Source organism: Euprymna scolopes, chromosome 11 (assembly GCF_053919585.1).
Source record: "Euprymna scolopes isolate OS-2025 chromosome 11, ASM5391958v1, whole genome shotgun sequence".
Lineage (NCBI taxonomy): Eukaryota > Metazoa > Mollusca > Cephalopoda > Sepiida > Sepiolidae > Euprymna > Euprymna scolopes.
Genome location: NC_136492.1, coordinates 3,416,213 through 3,437,492, shown reverse-complemented (window position 1 = coordinate 3,437,492; position 21,280 = coordinate 3,416,213). Strand labels below are relative to the sequence as shown.

Sequence of the window (21,280 nt, the reverse complement as noted above, 5' to 3'; positions counted from 1 at the left end):
AATGATTTCACACATTGTATTAAATCATTCAATGATTTCACACATTGTATTAAATCATTCAATGATCTCACACATTGTATTAAATCATTCAATGATCTCACACATTGTATTAAATAATTAAATGATTTCACACATTGTATTAAATCATTCAATGATTTCACACATTGTATTAAATCATTAAATGATTTCACACATTGTATTAAATCATTCAATGATTTCACACATTGTATTAAATCATTAAATGATTTCACACATTGTATTAAATCATTAAATGATTTCACACATTGTATTAAATCATTAAATGATTTCACACATTGTATTAAATCATTAAATGATTTCACACATTGTATTAAATAATTCAATGATCTCACACATTGTATTAAATCATTAAATGATCTCACACATTGTATTAAATCATTAAATGATTTCACACATTGTATTAAATCATTAAATGATTTCACACATTGTATTAAATCATTAAATGATTTCACACATTGTATTAAATCATTAAATGATTTCACACATTGTATTAAATCATTAAATGATTTCACACATTGTATTAAATCATTAAATGATTTCACACATTGTATTAAATCATTAAATGATTTCACACATTGTATTAAATCATTAAATGATTTCACACATTGTATTAAATCATTAAATGATCTCACACATTGTATTAAATCATTAAATGATCTCACACATTGTATTAAATCATTAAATGATCTCACACATTGTATTAAATCATTAAATGATCTCACACATTGTATTAAATCATTAAATGATCTCACACATTGTATTAAATCATTAAATGATCTCACACATTGTATTAAATCATTAAATAATCTCACACATTGTATTAAATCATTAAATGATCTCACACATTGTATTAAATCATTAAATGATCTCACACATTGTATTAAATCATTAAATGATTTCACACATTGTATTAAATCATTAAATAATCTCACACATTGTATTAAATCATTAAAAATCAAAAAATTTATGATTTGTAAAGTCGTTCTTACCTGTTTGTATCTCTTGCAACATCTTCGTACACACTCTGTACACCAATCTCAAGCCGTGTGCAACCATACAATAACATATCACTGAAAAAAAGTTTATATAAGTATCTTCTGATATATAAATTTATTGGAATTTGTAAATTAAAGAGCCAATCCAATGCAGATTTATGTTAATAAACATTTACTTAAAAATTGAAAAATCAACGATGATGTACTCCTTCATGTTCGGCTGTTTTATGGCATATCAACCCTTTTCAGCTTTTTTTAATGCTAAATCCAATCATTTTGGAAAAAGGTTTATGATTTAAGTTCTTTATCTCTTCAAATATTTGTGGTGTTTGGTTTGAATGTTTTGTTTTCTGGTGTATTAAGCGTTTTTGAGTTATTTAATGTCAAATCCAGTCATTTTAGTAAAATGTTATATACGGCATAATTACGTTGACATTAGTTCCTATAAGATCACCGAACTTAAGCAATGTTGAGCCTGGTCAGTACAAAAATGGGTGACCATTCGGGAATTCCAGGTGCTGTATGTGCTCTCTGCTTTTCTTGGCATCGTTTCCAGTCAGTCTTGGGCCTCTCCTTGTCACCGGACTCATTGCCTCACAATGCACACACAGCTAGCCTTACAGGAGTGTCTATTGTCTCTTGAAACTGAATGGAGGCATCGATCGAAGTAAAATGTTGGCTTTTATAATTTACGCTTTTATCAGGCATGTTTTGTTGTTTTATGGCATATCAACCCTTTTCTTGGTTATTCAATGCTGAATCCGAACGTTTTGGGGAAAGGTTTTATGATTTTTTATATTTTCAAATATTTATTCATGATGTCTGATTTGGTTGTTTTGTTTTACGGCATATCCACCCTTTTCTAGGTTATTTAATGCCGAATCCAGCCATTTTGGAAGAAATGTTTTTAATGTTTCAAATAGTTTATATCTTCAAATATTTATTGATGGTGTTTGGTTTGATTGTTCTGTAGAGAAAAATTGTTTCGTTTTTGGCTTTGCAGAACATGATTGAGTTCTGCAAAGCGACAGGAAAAAACATCAATGTGCACTTTATATCATTAAGTCAGTATCTTCAAACAGCCTGATCTGATAGCACCAGTTCAGACATGGAAACAGTTTGAGTTTTTTATTTTTATTTTCTTGTGACATGGTGTCACTAAAAATTCAAAGTCTGAGTGATTTTGAATGGTGATTTAAAAAAAAAAAAAAAATGTTCCAATCAGAATGATCACAACACGTCGCTCACATGAAAAGTATATATATATATTATTTATTATTTGGGGGTAAACAGTTACATATGGTCACGACAAATAGCCATCTGTTTCAGTCAAAAGAGACTTCATCAGGCGACCTGGAATCTCTTGACGCCAAAAAGAAAAATGGGATAGATAGAGAAATTAAAAAAGAAAAATGGAGCTCTTCAAAAAAAGTATAAAAAGTTCATAAAGTGTTTATAAAAAATTGCGAGCTCTCTAAAAAAGAGGATAGAAAAAAAAAAAAAAACAAAAAAAAAAAAACAAAAAAAAAAACAGGATAAAAAAAGGGGAAAGATCGCATAAGGACCTATTGGAGATTATTCAAAACTTTTCACAACAGAATGTAAATTTGAAATAAAAATGGGTCATAATTTTGCTGGGGCTGTGAGTTGTATAGGAGGGTGGTGTGGAGGGGGTTCTACTTATATTGAACGTGTCAAGGTAAGAAAAGGGCTATGCACATGTGTGATTTTACTACGAGAGTTACGTGTCGTTATGCGTTAATGTAGGGGTGGGGGATTGACTAATGCAGACATATTCATGCTGAGGCACACATCCGTATACATACGTACCAAATATACAAATACATACATACATGTGCGAAAGCGACACAGACATACACACGTAAATATATACATAAAAGAACATACGCACACGCAAGAATACAGCTATATGTATAGATACGCAGATAATCACAGGTATACAAATACGTACAAATATAGAGATATAGACACACATATACAAATATACACACATATACATCCATATACTTATATACACATACAGACATATACAAATACAGATATAGATACACAAACACACACATATATATATATTCTTTTTCTATCCTCTTTTTTTAGAGAGCTCGCAATTTTTTATGAACTTTTCATACTTTTTTGAAGAGCTCCATTTTTCTTTTTTAATTTCTCCCTTATCTATCCCATTTTTCTTTTTGGCGTCGAGAGGTTCCAGGTCGCCTGATGAAGTCTCTTTGACTGAAACAGATGGCTATTTGTAGCGACCATATATAACGGTTTACCCCCAAATAATAAATAATATTTTGCTCTTTTTATTGAGCACTATTTAACAACCTTGTTGTCTTCATTAGTACTGACTTTTGAACACCTCAAACCCGAAATATATATTTCTGTAGAAATATATTTTCTTATAATATTTACCAATCCTTATTTAAGAAGCTCCATATAATTACAGAGCAATATAGAGAATAAATGACAAGTTATATTCCAAAATTCATGATGTTGACCATCTTATAATTTATTTCTTTGGTTCAGTTGACGTATACAATTCATGACAGTATCTGTTTCGTAGCACAAAATCAATCACTTAATTATTATATCAATCAGTGAATCTATTTTGCCCTTAACTCATCAGAAGAAACAACAACAATCAATCCGTCAAAAGGAAATGAAGTGTGATTTGACATGATTAAAATCCGAAAATTGGAAGAGAAACTGCAAATACCTTTAATATGTTTCCATTACACCATTTATATATATATATATATATATTTTATTTTAAGTTTATTGTGTCTGGTCTCAGTATGTAAATGAATTACAAAAAAATAAGTAAAATTATTACTATTATCATTTAATCTAAATATAAATTTATTGATATCAGCCAATGAGAATAGGGTGAGGTGGTTGAAAAATATATGTAATTGATGCTGGGTTGTGAAATAAACTGTAAATACATGTAAACCGTAACTCAGATTTAGACATTTTTACGGGGTGGGGGGAAGCTACGGATAGATACCTCAAAACTGTGCATATGTTTTCAGAGCGTTTAAGTCTAGTAATAAATGCACCAGCTCCGATGTGGCAACAATACACCATGTATGGGTGAATAGTGGCTTTGTAAAGGTACAGGATACTCTCAGGTGGGAGTAGTTTTCTAGCACGATAAAGGGAACCCACCTTCTTTGCAGCAATGTCCTCAATGTATTTATTCCAGTTCATATTGCCTGTGAATGTTAGGCCGAGCAGTTTGGAGGAAGAATTCTCAGATAGGGTGTTATTTATCATGGATATTGGTGGTTGGAGAGGCGTCATGTAATTGTTAAAGGAAAGCAGCTTAGTTTTACTAGCATTAAATGTTACCATCCATTTACGGCCCCATTTCACTATGGTTTGAAGGTCATTTTCTAACAACTCAGCCATTGTCTTGGATTTGTGTACATCCGTTCTTCCCTCGTGCATGTTATAAAGTATTGTACCTATTTGCTTACCTCCCCACGAGGGCAGAGTTAGACACAAAGTCAGTTTTAAATGTGGGGAAAATCCAGCTCTCCAAAAAGGGGCACTCTGGATAGAAAGAAACAAAAATGAAAATTGTCTCGGTCATGAAGGATTTCTCCTCCACTGACTAAGGACAGAAAAGGTTAAGTGTAGCATCAGAACAGATACTACACTGTGATCTTGGTCCGAAGGCCAGATTCAGCAAATATACTTCTCCTGGACACAATATTATCAGAGAGATTGTTGATGAATATCAGGATTAATAGTGGTCCAAGGATCAACCCCTGAGGCACTCCCGCATTACTATTAAGCTGCTTGGATGTACGTCCATCAATGACAACCTGGATGGTCCTATTGTCTAAGAAGGATCGAATTATATTTACATTAGTTTTGTTTGATTCTAATTGGGAATTTATGTAAAGATGTCTACACCATAAAAGTTAATCTCTATATAAATAAAATGAACTCATTTTTTCCCGTCGGATTTTGACCTTAATAGGATTAAAAATCAAGATATTTCATGCAAATATAATATGCACAAACGGCAGAACAATATCTGAGATGTGTTATAGGCTTATTATTTCTCAAATTCCTCAATAATCTTAGATTTCTATACTTTTTCTGCTGAGAAGTCACGGCCAAAATCGGTTAAGATCAATGGAAATGGTAAAATATTTTCTCTCTAAAAAATTCCTCCTCCTCCTGCCACCACTTAACACCGTTTGGGGATCGTTCACAAGGAACAGTTGAGAAGAGAACACCGGTTTGGCTTCGTAGTTCTTTCATGTGAAGTTATTTAAAATCACTAAACTAAGCTGCAGTGCTCTGTGGCGTAGTGGTTAGCGTGCTGGACAATTCACAATATATTTTCACGTTCGCGCCGACCTATCGTAGTCGTTTTTTTTTTGTTTTTATTCCTAAACAACTGGAATGGACTTTTCTTGGTGGCCGAACTATTAACGTTGCAGATGTTTTTTTTTTTGTTTTTTTTTCACACTTTATTTTCCTACTTTTACTCATGACTCCGGGTTTGATCCTTCCTACTTACCTACCATAACATTTTTTAAAACTCCCCCCCCGTCCCGGAAACAAACACTCGGGCAACGCCGGGTACCCCCGCTAGTTATAAATATTGATGTATGATAGCCTCAAACAGACATTCAATTCATGTTAACGTCAGCTGTTGATGTATAAATCAGAGCTTTACATTGCGAGTGAAACAGTCGCATTTGCGAGTGATTTTTCAAACTGGAGACTAGAAATAATGCAACACTTATCTTTTAGCGATTGTATTTCTTTCACTGACAATCTTTCAAAGCTCACTACTGAGTGAAAAATATCTTTTCAACTTTTTTTTTTTCAATAAAACGAGCAAAGTCAAATTATTTAAACAATAAAAGGTTTAACAAAACAATATACTTTTTTTCCACAAAACCTGTTTAAAAAAAAACATCTGAAGAAATTCGAAAGTTTATGCCTTCAAGTATGAACATAAAATTTGTTGTATATTTAGAATTACACTTTAAAAAAAAAAAAAAAGAAATCTTTATGATGTACATATTTGTCATAGAATGGAGATATCATATTCTAAAAATCATGTGGGTTTGGCTAGTAACTTTTCTATTTGGCTAGTAAACGAAAATATTTAGTTGTCAAAGGTCAACTAAAGATAAAGTTGTAAATGAAGGCATAAAATTCAAAATTTTAAAGAAAATACTATTAATCAAGTAGAAAAAATTTTGGTCAGAAGAGAAACAGTGATATTTTTTTTTTTTTTTTTTTAATGTGTGGAATTTTTTGTTTCAATCCAGAGGATCGCACATGTCTTGCACAAAATTAATTTTATTTTATTTTTCTTTGCGGTAAGTGTTAACTGAAGTTTAAACATAACTTGCAAGTTCAGAAGCCAATACAACACAGAATATCATATTTTGATTTGTTTTAAATTATACAAGGTGCCTTCAATAAATTTCCAGACTTCTTTCGTATGGGCATTTTTATTGATAATACATGCATGAAACTCTAGTCAATTTCAAAGTAATCTCCTCCGACTGCAATGCACTTGTTGTACCATTCCAACAATTTCTGGAAGGCCCCATAGAAGTTCTCTTGTGTGAATGTATCAATGACCCTTGCTACAGCCTCTTTCATCTCCTTAATCAGCTTATAACGCCAGCCTCTAAGGTTTCCTTGAGTTTAGAGAATAACCGAAAGTCATAGGGAGCAAAATCTGAACTACAGGGAGGTTGAGGAACTGTCACGATGCCCATCTTGGTCACATAGTCTGTGACAAGGATGGAGCACCATTTGAACCAAATCTTTTGCATCTTTAATTCCTCGCGTCCTCATATCCAGATTGCATTTTTGAAATTCACCAGCTGTGACAATCAAACTTTAGTAGGATGTATTTCAATTCCTGCGCTAGCTGTTCATTTGAAGCTGAAATCATAAAAATTGGTCAGTCATCTCATAAGATGGATAGCAATAACATACTGAAATTTCAAGAGTCTATGACAATTTTAAATGCCTGTACAAAAAGTCTAGAAATTCATTGAAGGCACCTCATATATATATAGAATTTTCTGGGGAAGACAATGGAAGTGGTCCTAAATCTTGACATCTTTTACCAAATCTCCACGTGACCCAATCGCATTGATGCATGGCTTGCATGAAATTAAGATTTTATTTTACGTCAATGTAAGCATCACGTGAATTTGGATTTGTAAGGACAAAAAAACAAACTATGTCAGTAAAATTTAAAAAGTTGAACCTAAATAATATGTAAGCTGACAAATTTAACTTCTGAGGTGTCAGTTTTCATTTATTATTGTTATACCATGTTATTAGCATTCAACCAACATAGTTCGATACAAATTATTAAAAAAAAAAAAATACTAAATCTGCTTTGACAGTTTTTTAATACGAAGACATTATTGAACAGTTAGGCGTACAATACAACGCAAAATTTGAAGTGAAAAATTTGCACAAACATTAGTCATGGTGAAAGTAAAAAATTTTTTAAATCTAAGGTGTGGTTATTGAGAAAAGTGCAAACCAATGAACGGATGAGCGATTTTGGGGCAATTTTACCCCTATAATGTCCCCTAGGAGGGCAACCAGAGTTAGCCTGAAAAATCCGTTCTGGCAAAAGTTTATTTTCACCATGACTAATGTTTGTGCAAAATTTCAAACAAATCCAAGGTGTGGTTATTGATAAAAGTGCAAACAGATGAACAGGAGTAAAATTACTCCTTTGTCAGGGGACCAATAATTTAATGGTGATTTTTTTTTTTTTCAAATGTTACAATCATTTTCACATGCCAACAATCACTTATACATTCCAATTCAAATTTACACAATGCTTACGTCGATATATAAAAAAATTTAATTCATTTTATGAGCCATGTGCAATTCTGTTTGGAACATTTAAATAAAAAAAAAGAAAAAAACCACACACACACACAAACTTTGATTTCCTTGTGACATCATGCCACAAGGAAAAAAAAAATCTATAATTTATATAAAAACTATGTCAGTAAGATTTTAAGAATTAGATTTAAACAGCATGTAAGCTGACAAATTCTGCTTCTGAGGTATCAATTATTATTTGTTATTGTTATTTAACTAAAATACAAACGCTTTAATGATTCTGAAGCTCGTCTTCTGTCGTGCAGTTGGATCTTGTTTCAATTCGCAAATTAAAAGGATTACAGTCGAGGCCAGATGAAATGTGATTAATATAGCTCTCTGACAAACCTCAACCTGAAAGAACATTGAAACAAACATCATCTGGTTCGACAGTTTATTATTATGGAAATATTTTTAAATAAACACCTAAAGAGAAAAAGCATAATTTTTCTTCTTTTAGTAAGATTTATTGCTATTTATTTGCTTTTACTCATAGAAATATATTTCCAATGCAAACACGATTGGATTGATAAAAGGATTAACATTTTCAGGAGTGGCATTCTTTTGTGGATCATCACATCTTTTGGACTTATGGATTTGCACCCAGATGCAATTCTGGGTAATATCATGCTTTTGCTCAAAATTTTTTTCCAATCTAACCCGACTGATGTTGTCAAAAGGCAAAAGAAAACCAACAGAAAATTTAAATAAAGATCAATTACAAAAAACAAGTGCAAATATTGTCTTTGTGTTGCAGTCAGATATGTTGTTTCATTTCACTATGCCTACAAAAAAGTTAAAAGAGGTTACGGTCAGGTAAGTTGAAAGGTTAAATGATTGACAAAGTCTAGCCAACGAAGCTCCGTGACAAGACAAGCCCAGATCTTCTGACTGGTATGGAAGGACGTTGAGTCTTTCTGTCACATGACGACATACCAGTAGGTTATTGGTAATAAACTAATGTGCATTGTTTTTATTTATTTAAGAGAAAAGAAAAGGTTCAGATTCTTTTGTTTTAAATAAAATTAATATTAAGTGAAAGATTTTTAAAAATCTGTACGATGACGGAATGAAAATACATTTAAACAAAAATCATGTAAATTGATCGAGTAGTTTTATTTTTAAATAAGAAAATCAAATTTTATGAGTATTTAAGGAGTGATGATCTCGCATCGCCATTTTAAAAAGCATCTCAAGACACAAAGCAATAACTCAACAATAATTCAAACTTGTAATATTTTTGTTGCAATGCCTATGAATTCCAATTAAAAATTGAAAATGATTAAATTTATAAAAAAATAAAACTACTTAATTTATGTGATTTTTTAAATATATTTTTGTTTTATCACCAACACATCATACAGATTTTTCTTTAGTTTTGTTTTAAAATATAGGGGGAAGTCTGGACAAGACCTGCCCCCTCCCCTTGAAAAAAAAAAAAAAAAAAAAAAAATTTGATCTGTTTTGACAATTTACTAATATGGAGACATTCTTAAATAAACACCTAAAAGTAAAAATCAACTGAAAGAGAATAACTCTTATTGTTTTAGTAAGAGTTATTGTTTCTTATTTGCTTGTTTTGATTAAATACCGAATCTAACAAACAAATATAAATTTTAACACAATGAATCCTAGACAATGCTGGGTCGGGACAGTTAGTTTTAATAAAAACGAAGAAAAAAAAATTTTGATAATTTTTTGTTTTAATGTGACATATTTTTCTTACCTAAGATGTTTCCGGAGACAATAATCAGGTCTTGTTTCAATTGTGATTCCAATACATTTTGTTCGGCTTTTCTCAGAAAATCTACAAAAATTCAATAAATATATATATATATATATATATATATATATATAAAATGAAATAAGAATTACAGCTAAGTTTATCAAAATAATCTAAGATGGCAAAACTAAAGTATATTATAAATATTAGAGAATTAATATTTATAAAGTAATCCTAACCAGATGTAAAAGCTCGATAAAACCAAATAGGAGATAAAGTTTCTAATAAGAACAAGTAGTTAATAAAACATGTTAAAAACACTTTGAAAAAGAGTTAAAAACATATTTAATTTTAAAAAGGAAACACTAAATAAGTGGATAGTCCTTAATCCGCAGAGTTTCAGAGAAATACTTACCTTCTCATCAGAGGGTAAGATTTAGCAAAATGCAGGATCGGATTTTGCTTGCAAAAGTATTTAATGAAACTACAAGTAAGTCATAGATCTTACTTGATAACAAAAAGTGAAGCAGAGGGAATAGGGTGAATAAAAAAGTGATTTCACGTGACTGTTTCCTTTTTAAAAGTAAATGTTTTTAACTCTTTTTCAAAGTGTTTTTTAACACGTTTTATTAACTACTTGTTCTTACAGACACACACAGCAAAGGAAGACTAAAATGCAAATTCAATTGGCTCGTCCACAAAAATACCCCCATCCCTACCAACAAAGACTTTACAAATAGCAGTAACACACATCTTGCATCACAGACCTGAAAAACACCCTTCTACCATATGACTTCCTCAACCTAGGTCCCAAATTCATAACCACACGGAAACCAAATGATAACGTCAAGCTTGACACTGAAACACACACACAGAACAGCATTAAATGGCTATGTGCCTTTTGATCAGCGCTTGCAGAATATGCATAACGCTAACAACTTCGAGAACAAACTAAAATCCAACCCAGTCACAAGAACACAAAAAAAAACTCAAGGCGAAAACCTAGTATTTCTACCCTTCGACAAAGACAGAGAATTGTTTCATATGATGCCTTGACATTAGAACATTTGCAGCATTGTGTGTGGGAGAGTAGCAGCAGCAGTGGTTGAAAAACGCGCATATGCAAATTAAGAAGTGGGCTCGAGAAGGAGGAGAAAAAAGGAGGCAAGATGCAAGCGAGAAATGGCTGGCTATGGCTGGCCTGAGGATGGAGAGAAGCAAAGTGCGATGCCAAAGAAAATGGGTGTGTGAGGTCGAAGATGAGAATAGGCCAGCTGTACCTAGCATGTGGTCGGAAGAAAGACCAAATTTCCACTACTGACAATTACTATAATATTGTCCTATTGACTCAATAAGTGGTGACTCCTTTGTAAAAAAAAAAACAAAAAAAAACTTAACCTATTCAAGTCATTAAAGCTCCAATGCTTAAAAAAAAAAAAAAAAAAAAAAAAAATGATTAGTAAACTAGCAAACCTCATCTGCTATCTATTATTAAATAAAATGGAATCATTAGTGCATATTTAGAATCATATTTAAAACAAAAAATACATCAAAATCTTCATGGTATACATACTTGTCACAGAATGAGGTCATATTCCAAAAATCACATAACTGGAGTGCTCTTAGTCTGGCCTCTACCTCTTAACCTGTCCAGCATCAGTGGTCCTACTAGGAGACGAATCTCCCGCCAGCTTAGCTCTTGGGATCACTAAGACATGCAAGCTTCCCAACCAACGCCAAGGTTGCACTCCCTTTGGGTTATTCAATGCCGAATCCAATAATTTTGGTAAAAGTTTTTATGTTTCAAGTTTTTTTTATATCTCCAAATATTTATTCATGGTGTTTGGTTATTTCATATTTACGGTATATCAACCAGTTTAATGCAAAATTTAGTAATTTTAGAAAATAGTAAATAATTTTTATGCTTAAAGTTCTTTATGTCTTCAAATATTTATTCAAATTGTTTAGTTGTTGTGTTGAGGAAAATTGTTTTTGTTCTTGCAGAACATGATTGAGTTTTGCAAAGGAAAAGGAGAAAAATCAATAATATTAATGTTTGGTGCATTTATGGTCTGAAGCCTATATTTTAAGAAAACCTGCTCTGATAGCATCAGAGACAAAAAGTGAACTTTGGCAAACAAAAACAGGAACTAAACAACAATGTCAATTGAAACAATTCTGCAGAACAGCATACGTTAAATGGCCAAATGCCTTTCAAAGCTTGCAGAATACGCATAATACCAACAACAAATCCACCATATTCCCAACATACCAACTACACCATCTCCTACACTCCTCTTCAGACAACCATTATCTTAACAAACTCACAAAATTTATACACAACATACTATCGATTATACAGCGAGAACAATCTAACCCCAACCCATCATCACAAGCCAATATCTTCAGACAGCCTGATCCGATAGCATCAGAGACAAAAAGTGGAGTTTAGCGAAATAGCAAACAAAAACAGATCCACATTTTGTAGAAGTCAGCTTTTTTTACAACCATTAAAAAAAAAAAAAAAGGGTGGGTGGGATTTCAATTAGATTCCAGTTAAACCAAAAAGCATAAGTTTCCAAAACATAAAAAACAAGAAAACTTACTTGACAGCTTCTTCAACGGAACTGCTCGTTTGACCAGATAAAGCGTCATGGAGATTGCGGATGAAGAAATCTCGATATTCTTCAGGAAGGCACATGAATGTGCCACCCATGACAATGAATTCAACTTTATCCACACTGTGACCAAGTTGTTTCAACTGAGAAATGAAACCAAAATGCATTATGGCTGATTATAAATTTTATAATAATTTTATGCATGAACAAAAAAAACAAAACATACTGAAAATTTGTTTCAACTGGAAAATAAAATCAAAATGCATTAAGGCTGATTATATATTTTTAAATTAACTTTACGCAATCTAAAAAACATACCAAAAATGTTAATCTTTTTCTTTTCATTATATTATTTAGGCACATTGCAACATCAAAGAACTATTGTGAATTTCAAGCCACATACACAGGGCCATCCCAAGTGGAGAGTTATGCAGCAAGATGCTTGTTTACATTACATTTTTGCCGATATTATGGATCCTGAGAGAAGTCAACTAACCTTGCTGGTAGATTCTCACAAATTTTCCCAGCACTGGCTTAAAAAGACCAGCTGGTAAAAACTGGGGATCGCAGGGTCAGCTAAGATGTTTCTGAGAAATAAATTCTCGCATAGAATCTATCATTTCATGGGAAAAGTTGGTTTGCAAGAGAAAAGATAGAAGGGAGAAAAAAGAAAGAGAAAGGAAACTGATTTGCCACTCTGCTTGTTAAGATAGAGTCGACGAACCAATTCTTAAAATATGTTGTTTTAAGCAAAAAACAATATTAAGTACTTAATTGTCATGTCGAAAATAGTAATATATCCAAAAATTACGAAAATTTATTGAGTAGAAAGTTATAGTTAAAAATAATTTAGACATTATAAAATAGGCAAAAGAACAAGCAGAGAACATAACTCCAAAGCGAATACTTTAGATTACTTTTTCATGGCGGCAATGATTTCACGTGGATAGCGATAGATTTTATTTTATTAAAAACACAATAGCAGTTGTTCTACTGGAATTGTCATAATTTTTGTATATATTACTATTTTAAACATGACGATTAAGCACGTAATATTTTTCTTGCGATATTTTTTAAAAATCGATTTGTCAACTGTAGCTTAACAAGCACCCGACTCTATTTTAGAGAGTAGAAACAGAGAGAAGAAGGGAAAGCTACAAAATTAGATAGAATGAGAGAGGGGGCGCAATAAAAATGAAGACTTTCTGATGATTAGAGAGTCTCCTTAGCACTGCCAAGAGGAATTCAAACCATTTTAGGAGGGGGGGAGGGGACACAAGCAACCAGACTTGTGACCAGAAATTACCAACTCAATTTCACCCAGACGAATTTGGTAAAAAAGTGTTAAATTGAAAACAGAGACTCGAGCCACTCAAAATGCATTTCAAAATACTATACAGATTTCTAAGTTCAACAAGATACACCTGAAAAAGGTCAGAGGTTACATCGTTCGAAACATGCAAATACTACTTAAGATAAGAGCAATAGTCGAACAATAATTCGAATAATAAGAAGGAACAGTTTAAGGAAAAAAGCGATTTAAATAGAAAGTCTTCCAGAATCTGAGGGTCCTCAACAGTGAGGGGTTGGGGTTAAGCTAATTGTTGGGGGGGGGGGGTATTTATGTCAAGGGTGCAACAAGTTCAACACAGCTCATTCCGTGGAAGTACTTATAAAAACAACCACAAGAATACAACATTGCGGTGATGGGACAGGGATTGGAGCTTGGTAGACAGTGTGGGACTTATTAGCACGGCCATACCATCTGAGTCTCCATATTCTCATCTTGTGTCCTCAATAGGCATGATGCTGTAGCAACTTCAGACATCCTCATTGCATTGTGTGTGTGTGTGTGGGGGGAGTACATAATTTTTACAATATGTACTCTCACTTGTATTCATCCCAATCAAGGCATATCGTCACTTGGACGTAGGGAGCTACTATTTGGGACGATGGCTAGGAAAGATTAGCAAGATGTGGGTTTACATTACATTTAAACTTCTGCATATCAGTACAGCCAGGGAAGCAGGTAGCAGAAAGGGGATTCCAAAGTTTAGCTGTTCGAGGGAAGAAACTATTAGAGTAGAAAGCTTTCTGGCATTTAGGGACCTCAACAGTGAAGGGGTGAGATTTTGTTGCTAAGTGGGTTTATTGAGGATATTATGCCAAGGAGTACAAGTGAAAGGAGTTCATCAGAACACATTCCATTAAAATATTTGTAAAACAGGCACAGAAATGCAACATTGCGGTGATGGGACAGGGGTTGGAGCTTAGTTGACAAAGTGGGATATATTAGATTGAAAACTCTTTTTTTTTTGGACCGTATCCTGTCTGTATGACATTTTTGTTCTATCATGGCTTTAATTTTTCTTTATTGTTTTTTTTAATGTAAGGAGAATTCTGGACAAGCACCTGCTTTGGTGAACATTTTTATCTTCTTATTTGCTTTTAAATATCAAACATATAAAAATCAAAACGAATGAAAATTCTTACCTGTTCAACTCTATGTCTTGTCTGCAAGTACGGATTGTACCTGGCTCGAATTGCTCGCATCGATGTCGGCTGAAATCAATAGAAAACATTCAACGATTATTTCTCTTCAATCGACAATCAATTCAGAAAATGCATTGCATGATATGCAAATGTGATGGATGTGTAATGCAAGTCTTGAAGACAAACTAAGATCTGATGAACTCAGAGGAAGATTAAATCTGGACAGTTGAGAGAAATGTGTGCAGGACAGGAGACTTTGTTGGTTTGGTCACATCGATTTATTTTTTTGTTTTTTATACAGCATATCAATCCTTTTCCAGGTTATTTAATGCAGAATCTGATTATTTTGGCAAAAGTTCTTCAAATATTTATTCATGGTGTTTGGTTTGCTTGTCTTATAGAGGAAAATTGTTATTTTTGTTTTTTACTTTGTAGAACATGAGGAAAAAAAAAAATCAATAACATCAATTAATGAATTTTTTTTTATCCTGCGATAGAAACGTTTAAATTAAAAATTGAAATATGTGGTTCGTAGGATTACACTTAGATAACAGGGTCAGTTTGGGGTATTGCATGCTAATGCAAAAAAAGGACTGTCTAAAAAAAAAAAAAAAAAAAAAAGTGAAACTTGTATAACCACGTGATTTGATGATACAAAAAGAATTTAATATTTTGGAATTGCAAATAATTTTCACTTACTTCATAGCCAGTGTATGATTGTGTGGAGTATTCAAAATCGGAATCAGGGCCGCCAGGACAATACCTATAATGGACGAAAGAAATAATTACAGTTAATGATTTAAGAACACGGTACTTTGTTATTAGAGCCAAAATTGAAATATTGAATTTTCATTAAAAATAAATAATAAATTTACAATAAAAGAAGAGATACCATTCAAAATCGCTGCAAATCATTTCTTTGTTTGCATATTTTACAAGTAAACATTAATCAGAAGTGACTTTTCCAGGGCATTCATCGTCAAGCCCAAATATCAGCTGATATATTGTAAATAAACACAGACGGAATTTTATGAACGAAATTATCATTTTTAAAAAAAATTTTTATTATAATTTTTTTTTTGCGAATTAGACAAATTATTCCCCGTAATATAAAATATTCAATAGCGAATTAATTCTATAATAATACATACGCAATCTGTATAAATTAAAATATCATGTTTAAACGTATTGTACGACTGGGCAACGCCAAGTATGTGTGTATATATATGTATATATATATATATATATATATATATATATATATATATATATGAAATATTAATAATAATAATATATATATATATATATATGAAATATTAATAATGGACTATTCTATACATAAAAATAATAGTGATATAGAATTATTAGTAAACTATTAGTATTAAGATTAACCAGAATTAAAATAGTTATGACTAGCAATCTGCCTGGTATTGTAACAGTGGGTATTCAACTGGTATATAACAAGATGTGGGAGGGTTAAGGTTATATGAATCATTTATGGTGGTTTATGAGTTGCTGGGTTTAGTTAAGATCTATAGTAATAATTTTTTATATAAAACGGTTGGATATTTTATTAAACCGGTTTCACTCCACAGAATGAATGAAGTATTATGGTAAATAGTGCCGGTTAAGAATAATCTCCAAAGTTATATAGACAAATAGAAAGACTCTGTACCCTTCCCCCTCCTCCAATTTCTTATAGGTCTTCATACCTAAGTTTGTTTCTTTGTGAATTTTTCTTTTATTGTAATTAATGTATTTTTTTACGAATGAATAAACTATATAAATAAGAGCTATAGTATCAATAACTTAGTTTTATTGGAGTATTGTATAGTTAGAAAGTTATCAGTAGGTTGCTAAGAAGGTGTGATTTATATATTAATCCCGTAGTACCTTTAAGGTAGGTGTGTCACGGTTTCCAGATTTTAAATTAATCGATCGGGAGATCCTATTTATTAAAAAAGAAGGATAGAAGACAACATACTACGAACATACAATTTGTATATAGATGCGTTAATTTAATGTTCGTAGTATGTTAGCACCTTCTATCCTCCTTTTTAATAAATAGGATCTCCCGATCACCAAAGACGCAATGTAAAAAAAAAAAAAAAAAAAAAAAAAAAAAAATCGCTTTTGAGCCATACATGAAATTAAAATATACCTTCTTGATTTTCTGACTAGGATCCAAGGGTAGTATCGGTTCTGTCTAAAGACGACATAATGATATCAAGGGGTTTCCGTTCATGCCGGGCATCCATACAATGAAAATATGCCCAAGACTCATATAAAGATATTGGAGATAAACCGTAATAACCAGATATATTCTGACACTACATTAAGCAGATTACTTAGGTAAATATTTTTACAATTTTAACAAAAGGGCTACAATAATATCGCGGGGTCTCCATTCACGCTGAACGTCAACAGAATGTCCAGCAGCAATATTTTACTTATGAAAGATGCCGCTGTGGAATTTCCACAGGTCTTGCTAGTTACGGATTAACGTATGAACTAATATGTAATTTCCATAGGGGTTTTATATTGTGATGCATAATATGATGATGCTGAATAACTTACACACAAATATTTCCGGTCATGGCTATATGTGGACAGCGATGAGGTTTGCACATAACAGCAACAACTGCAATCTGCAAAAATGGAATAAATGAGGATTAATAAATTTAACCTTTATGCAAAACAGGAATTGCATTATCGACGGCATATTCTGATAACATAAACCACCGGAAGGTGCCAAAATACTTAGCCAATGAAATTATAGCAGGCAACAATCAGCAAACAGTATTTTTTGTTTACTAAATTGATAAATGAAAATACAGAAGAGTTTAGCAAAAAAAAAAAAAAGCGAAAAAAAAAAAAAAACATCCCAATGTTAAGAATGGTTTTCTAAATAATACTGTTATTATTTCAGCATGGTCTATAAACTGCACGACATCTTAAAAACTGTCCAGCATTTCCGAGAAAAAAAAATAAAATAAAAAATAAATGCAGTTTTTGTTCAGCACCTTCTAGCAGTTAACAAAAATTGCCTGGAATAGGCTGACAATAATGCAGTCCCTATTCCACATATGTGCCAATCTTTTTTCATTACAAATCTACAATTCTTTTCTTGCCTACAAAATATTCTATAAATGAAATTTTATTTACATTCAAATTTTATCAAGATAGCCCCAAAAATAAACAAGTTTTATGACATCACTAGTAAAAACTGAAGCGAATTCCACTACATATTTATATATACATACACACACATACATATAATTATATATATATATATATATATATATAATCATTTGTGCAAACTAAACTCTAGGCTGGTTTTTAATACCTATTTATAAACCTCATAACTACATGTCAGAATTACACCAAATTTGGCATGAAGCAACATTGAGACGTCAGAAGTTTATCTTCGGCTTCAGTTAAATTCAAGTCCCTCGATGCTGGCTGCGGGCCTGTCAGACTAAAATCAAACATAAAAAACCTATCCAATATAAATATCTATAAAAGTGAAATTGTCTGTGTATGTGTGTATATTTCCCTACCAAACTACTCTGTCAATTTTCGGTCTACAGACTCGAGATTTGACATAAGGGGTATTGAGATTTGGGAAAATCTTTTTAACTGGTTTTTGGACAGAAATTTGGCTGTCAAGAGGTCAAAGTTTAATGATTTGACCTTTGAAAACTCTACCAAACTCCTCCACCAATTTTGAGTCTAAACACTTGAAATTTTAGATGTAGGTTACCTGGACAAGAGTCTAACTTTTTAATATATATATATATATATATATATATATATGCACAGTTACGAACAGTACATAGAGCCTGTGCAATACTGCTAGTACAGAATATTCCTAAAATAGTTATTTTTTTTTTTTTTTTTTTTTTTTAATTTCAATAAATCTTAAGAGTAAATAAGTTTTCTTATTTACTCTTAAGATTTATTGGTTGGTTGGTTTGTTGGTTGTTTTTTTTTACGGCATATCAACCCTTTTCGGGTTATTTAATGCCAAATCCAAAGATTCGGAAGATAACTTTTTTTAATAGAATATATTTGTTGTTTTCACGTCGGTTTCTATTTAACTCATAGTTGGGACCCTAACAGGTACTACCACTCCGAGTCAGAGTGGACCTGGGAGCAATGGTAATTAAAGAGTGGCTCCACACTCCCCAAAGCCCACAATCTGGGGCTACACCACTGGATATAGTTTAAGGTCATATCCAGGACCCCCATTGAGGGACTTTTACCCTCTGCAGGGGGGCAGTCGGCGTATTCTAATGCCCCACTGACAGGGCAATAAGATTTATTGGAATTAAAAAAAAATGGGGGGGGGGGCTTGATTTTAAGGGTGTACAAGTGCCGAAAGTTCAAAGTGTGAGTAAAATTGCAGTGATGGGGCAGGAGTTAGATCTTGGCAGACAATGCGAGATGTATTATGTTAGGAGTTAAATTTATCATAACATACTTACACCACTTGCTGTACGAACAGGTTTCGCCTTCAACTTTGGAAGAAGAGCCTATTTTAAATAAAAAAGAAAAAGTATAGAATTATAGCAAATTTCATTTTTATACATTTCCAAACTTTACAGATTTTCCAGGCTAAAACCCAAATATAAAGTTTTGCATGGGTTCGAATACTCTATATATTAAGTTTCATGTCTGTAGACAAAAAACTGACAGAGGAGTTTGGTAGGCAAGATTTTTTAGACAAATATATATGTAGGCACACATAAATCTATATATCTATAAAAGTGAAAATGTCTGTGTCTGTCTGTGTACATTTCCCTACACAATAACTGTCAATTTTTGGTTTACAGGCTCGAGATTTGACATACGGAGTATTAAGATTTGGGAAAATCTTTTTGATTGATTTTCGGCCAGAAATTCAGCTGTTAAGAGGTCAAAGTTTAACAATTTGACATTGAGAACTCTACCAAACTCCTCCGCCAATTTTAGATGTAGGTTACTTGGACGTAGATCTAACTTTATAATTTGATTTGAGCCCAAAACAATACATGCTAAGGGGTCAAAATTAGGGTCAAAGTTTAAAAAAAGTTGACCTCTGCTGTCTACCAAATTACTCAATTTTTGGTCTAAATATTTGAAATTTTACATAAAGTGTATTCAGACATAGAGCAAGTTTTTCAATCAGTTTTTGGCCGAAAATTTAGCTGCCAAGTGGTCAATGTTCAAAATACTTCACATTTGCGGTCTCTAGCAAACTATTAAGCCAATTTTGGGTCTAAACATTTGAAATTTACATAAAGAGTATTCAGACATGAAGCAAACTTTTTAATCAGGTTTTGGGAAAAAATTTCGCAAGGTTGTAAGAGTTGACCTTTGCAGATTCTACCAAACTCCTCCGCCAATTTTGGGTCTAAACACTTGAAATTTTAGATGTAGGCTACTATGACATTTGAATTTGATTTGAGCCCAAAACAATAAATGTTAAGGAATTAAAATTGGGGTTAAAGTCAAAAAAAAAAAAAAAAAAAAAAAAAAAAAAAATTGACATTTGCGATCTTTACCATGACCCATATATAACAAAGTTGTATTTTCTTTTTAAATAAATATAAGAAAAGGTTAATTAATATAAATATCAAAAAAAAAAAAAAAAAAAAAAACATTTAGGAGTATAGATTAAAGAATGGCTTTCTAAATAATATTATTTCAGCATGGGCCATAAAGTGCACAAGTAACCTTTTTAATTGAAATCATTAAACAATAACCGCTTTTCAATTATAATTTTTTTCTTTAATTTTTAATTGGTTGCATTTTAAATATTAACCATAGTTATCAGTTAAAAAGTTTTTGTCAAACATTTTCTTAAAAAATGGCTAGTGTATTACAGAACCTGGCCAAAATATGTTGACAATAATGTGGCACCTAAACTGCATAAGTGCCTAAATATCTTTTATTCTATGAATATTCTATTGAAAACAAAAACCATTTTCCTTTACCTTTTTATATTGTTGCGGCACAGCAGCTATGATATCCACTAACCTCGGTTGACTTGCGAGACCATGTTTACTGGCAGATTTGCCTTTTATACTAGAAAAAACAAAAAACAATAAAATATTTGATAAATAAAAAAAAAACATGATGCACTGAACACACACTTATGTCATCATCGTCGTCGATTTAATGTTCGTTTTAAATGCTAAACACATATTGAATAATTTAAAGATAACGTAAAATGAAGAAAAAGCCACAAAAAACTACAGACTGGACTTATTACCCTGATGAAGCTAGTTTTAGCGAAATATTGGACTTACAACAAAAATAAATAAAAATTACATTTTCCTGACATTTAAAGTTTTCTAATTTATCTTTAAATTCTATTCAAAATAAATGTCTTCTAAAAGTGTTTAACTACTTTTTTTACCACATATTGAACAACTTTTAGTGGTAATTTGCACAGTTGGTATCTTCATTGGAGTTGCATTAGCAACATACTGTGCCAGCCTAGTGAT

General features: G+C 31.9%; 1 protein-coding gene across 1 annotated transcript in view; it reads right to left on the bottom strand.

Moving 5' to 3' along the window:
* Positions 1 to 21,280, bottom strand: part of LOC145287736 (elongator complex protein 3) — a 67,849-nt gene that overhangs the window by 28,776 nt on the left and 17,793 nt on the right. Inside the window, exons 3-10 of the mRNA XM_080135500.1 lie at positions 20,768 to 20,858; positions 19,277 to 19,324; positions 17,367 to 17,437; positions 15,489 to 15,552; positions 14,790 to 14,858; positions 12,285 to 12,439; positions 9,682 to 9,762; positions 1,029 to 1,109 (exon numbers count right to left, since the gene is read on the bottom strand). Of these exons, the coding sequence (XP_079991626.1) occupies positions 1,029 to 1,109; positions 9,682 to 9,762; positions 12,285 to 12,439; positions 14,790 to 14,858; positions 15,489 to 15,552; positions 17,367 to 17,437; positions 19,277 to 19,324; positions 20,768 to 20,858 (660 nt within the window). The remainder of the gene's footprint in view (positions 1 to 1,028; positions 1,110 to 9,681; positions 9,763 to 12,284; positions 12,440 to 14,789; positions 14,859 to 15,488; positions 15,553 to 17,366; positions 17,438 to 19,276; positions 19,325 to 20,767; positions 20,859 to 21,280) is intronic.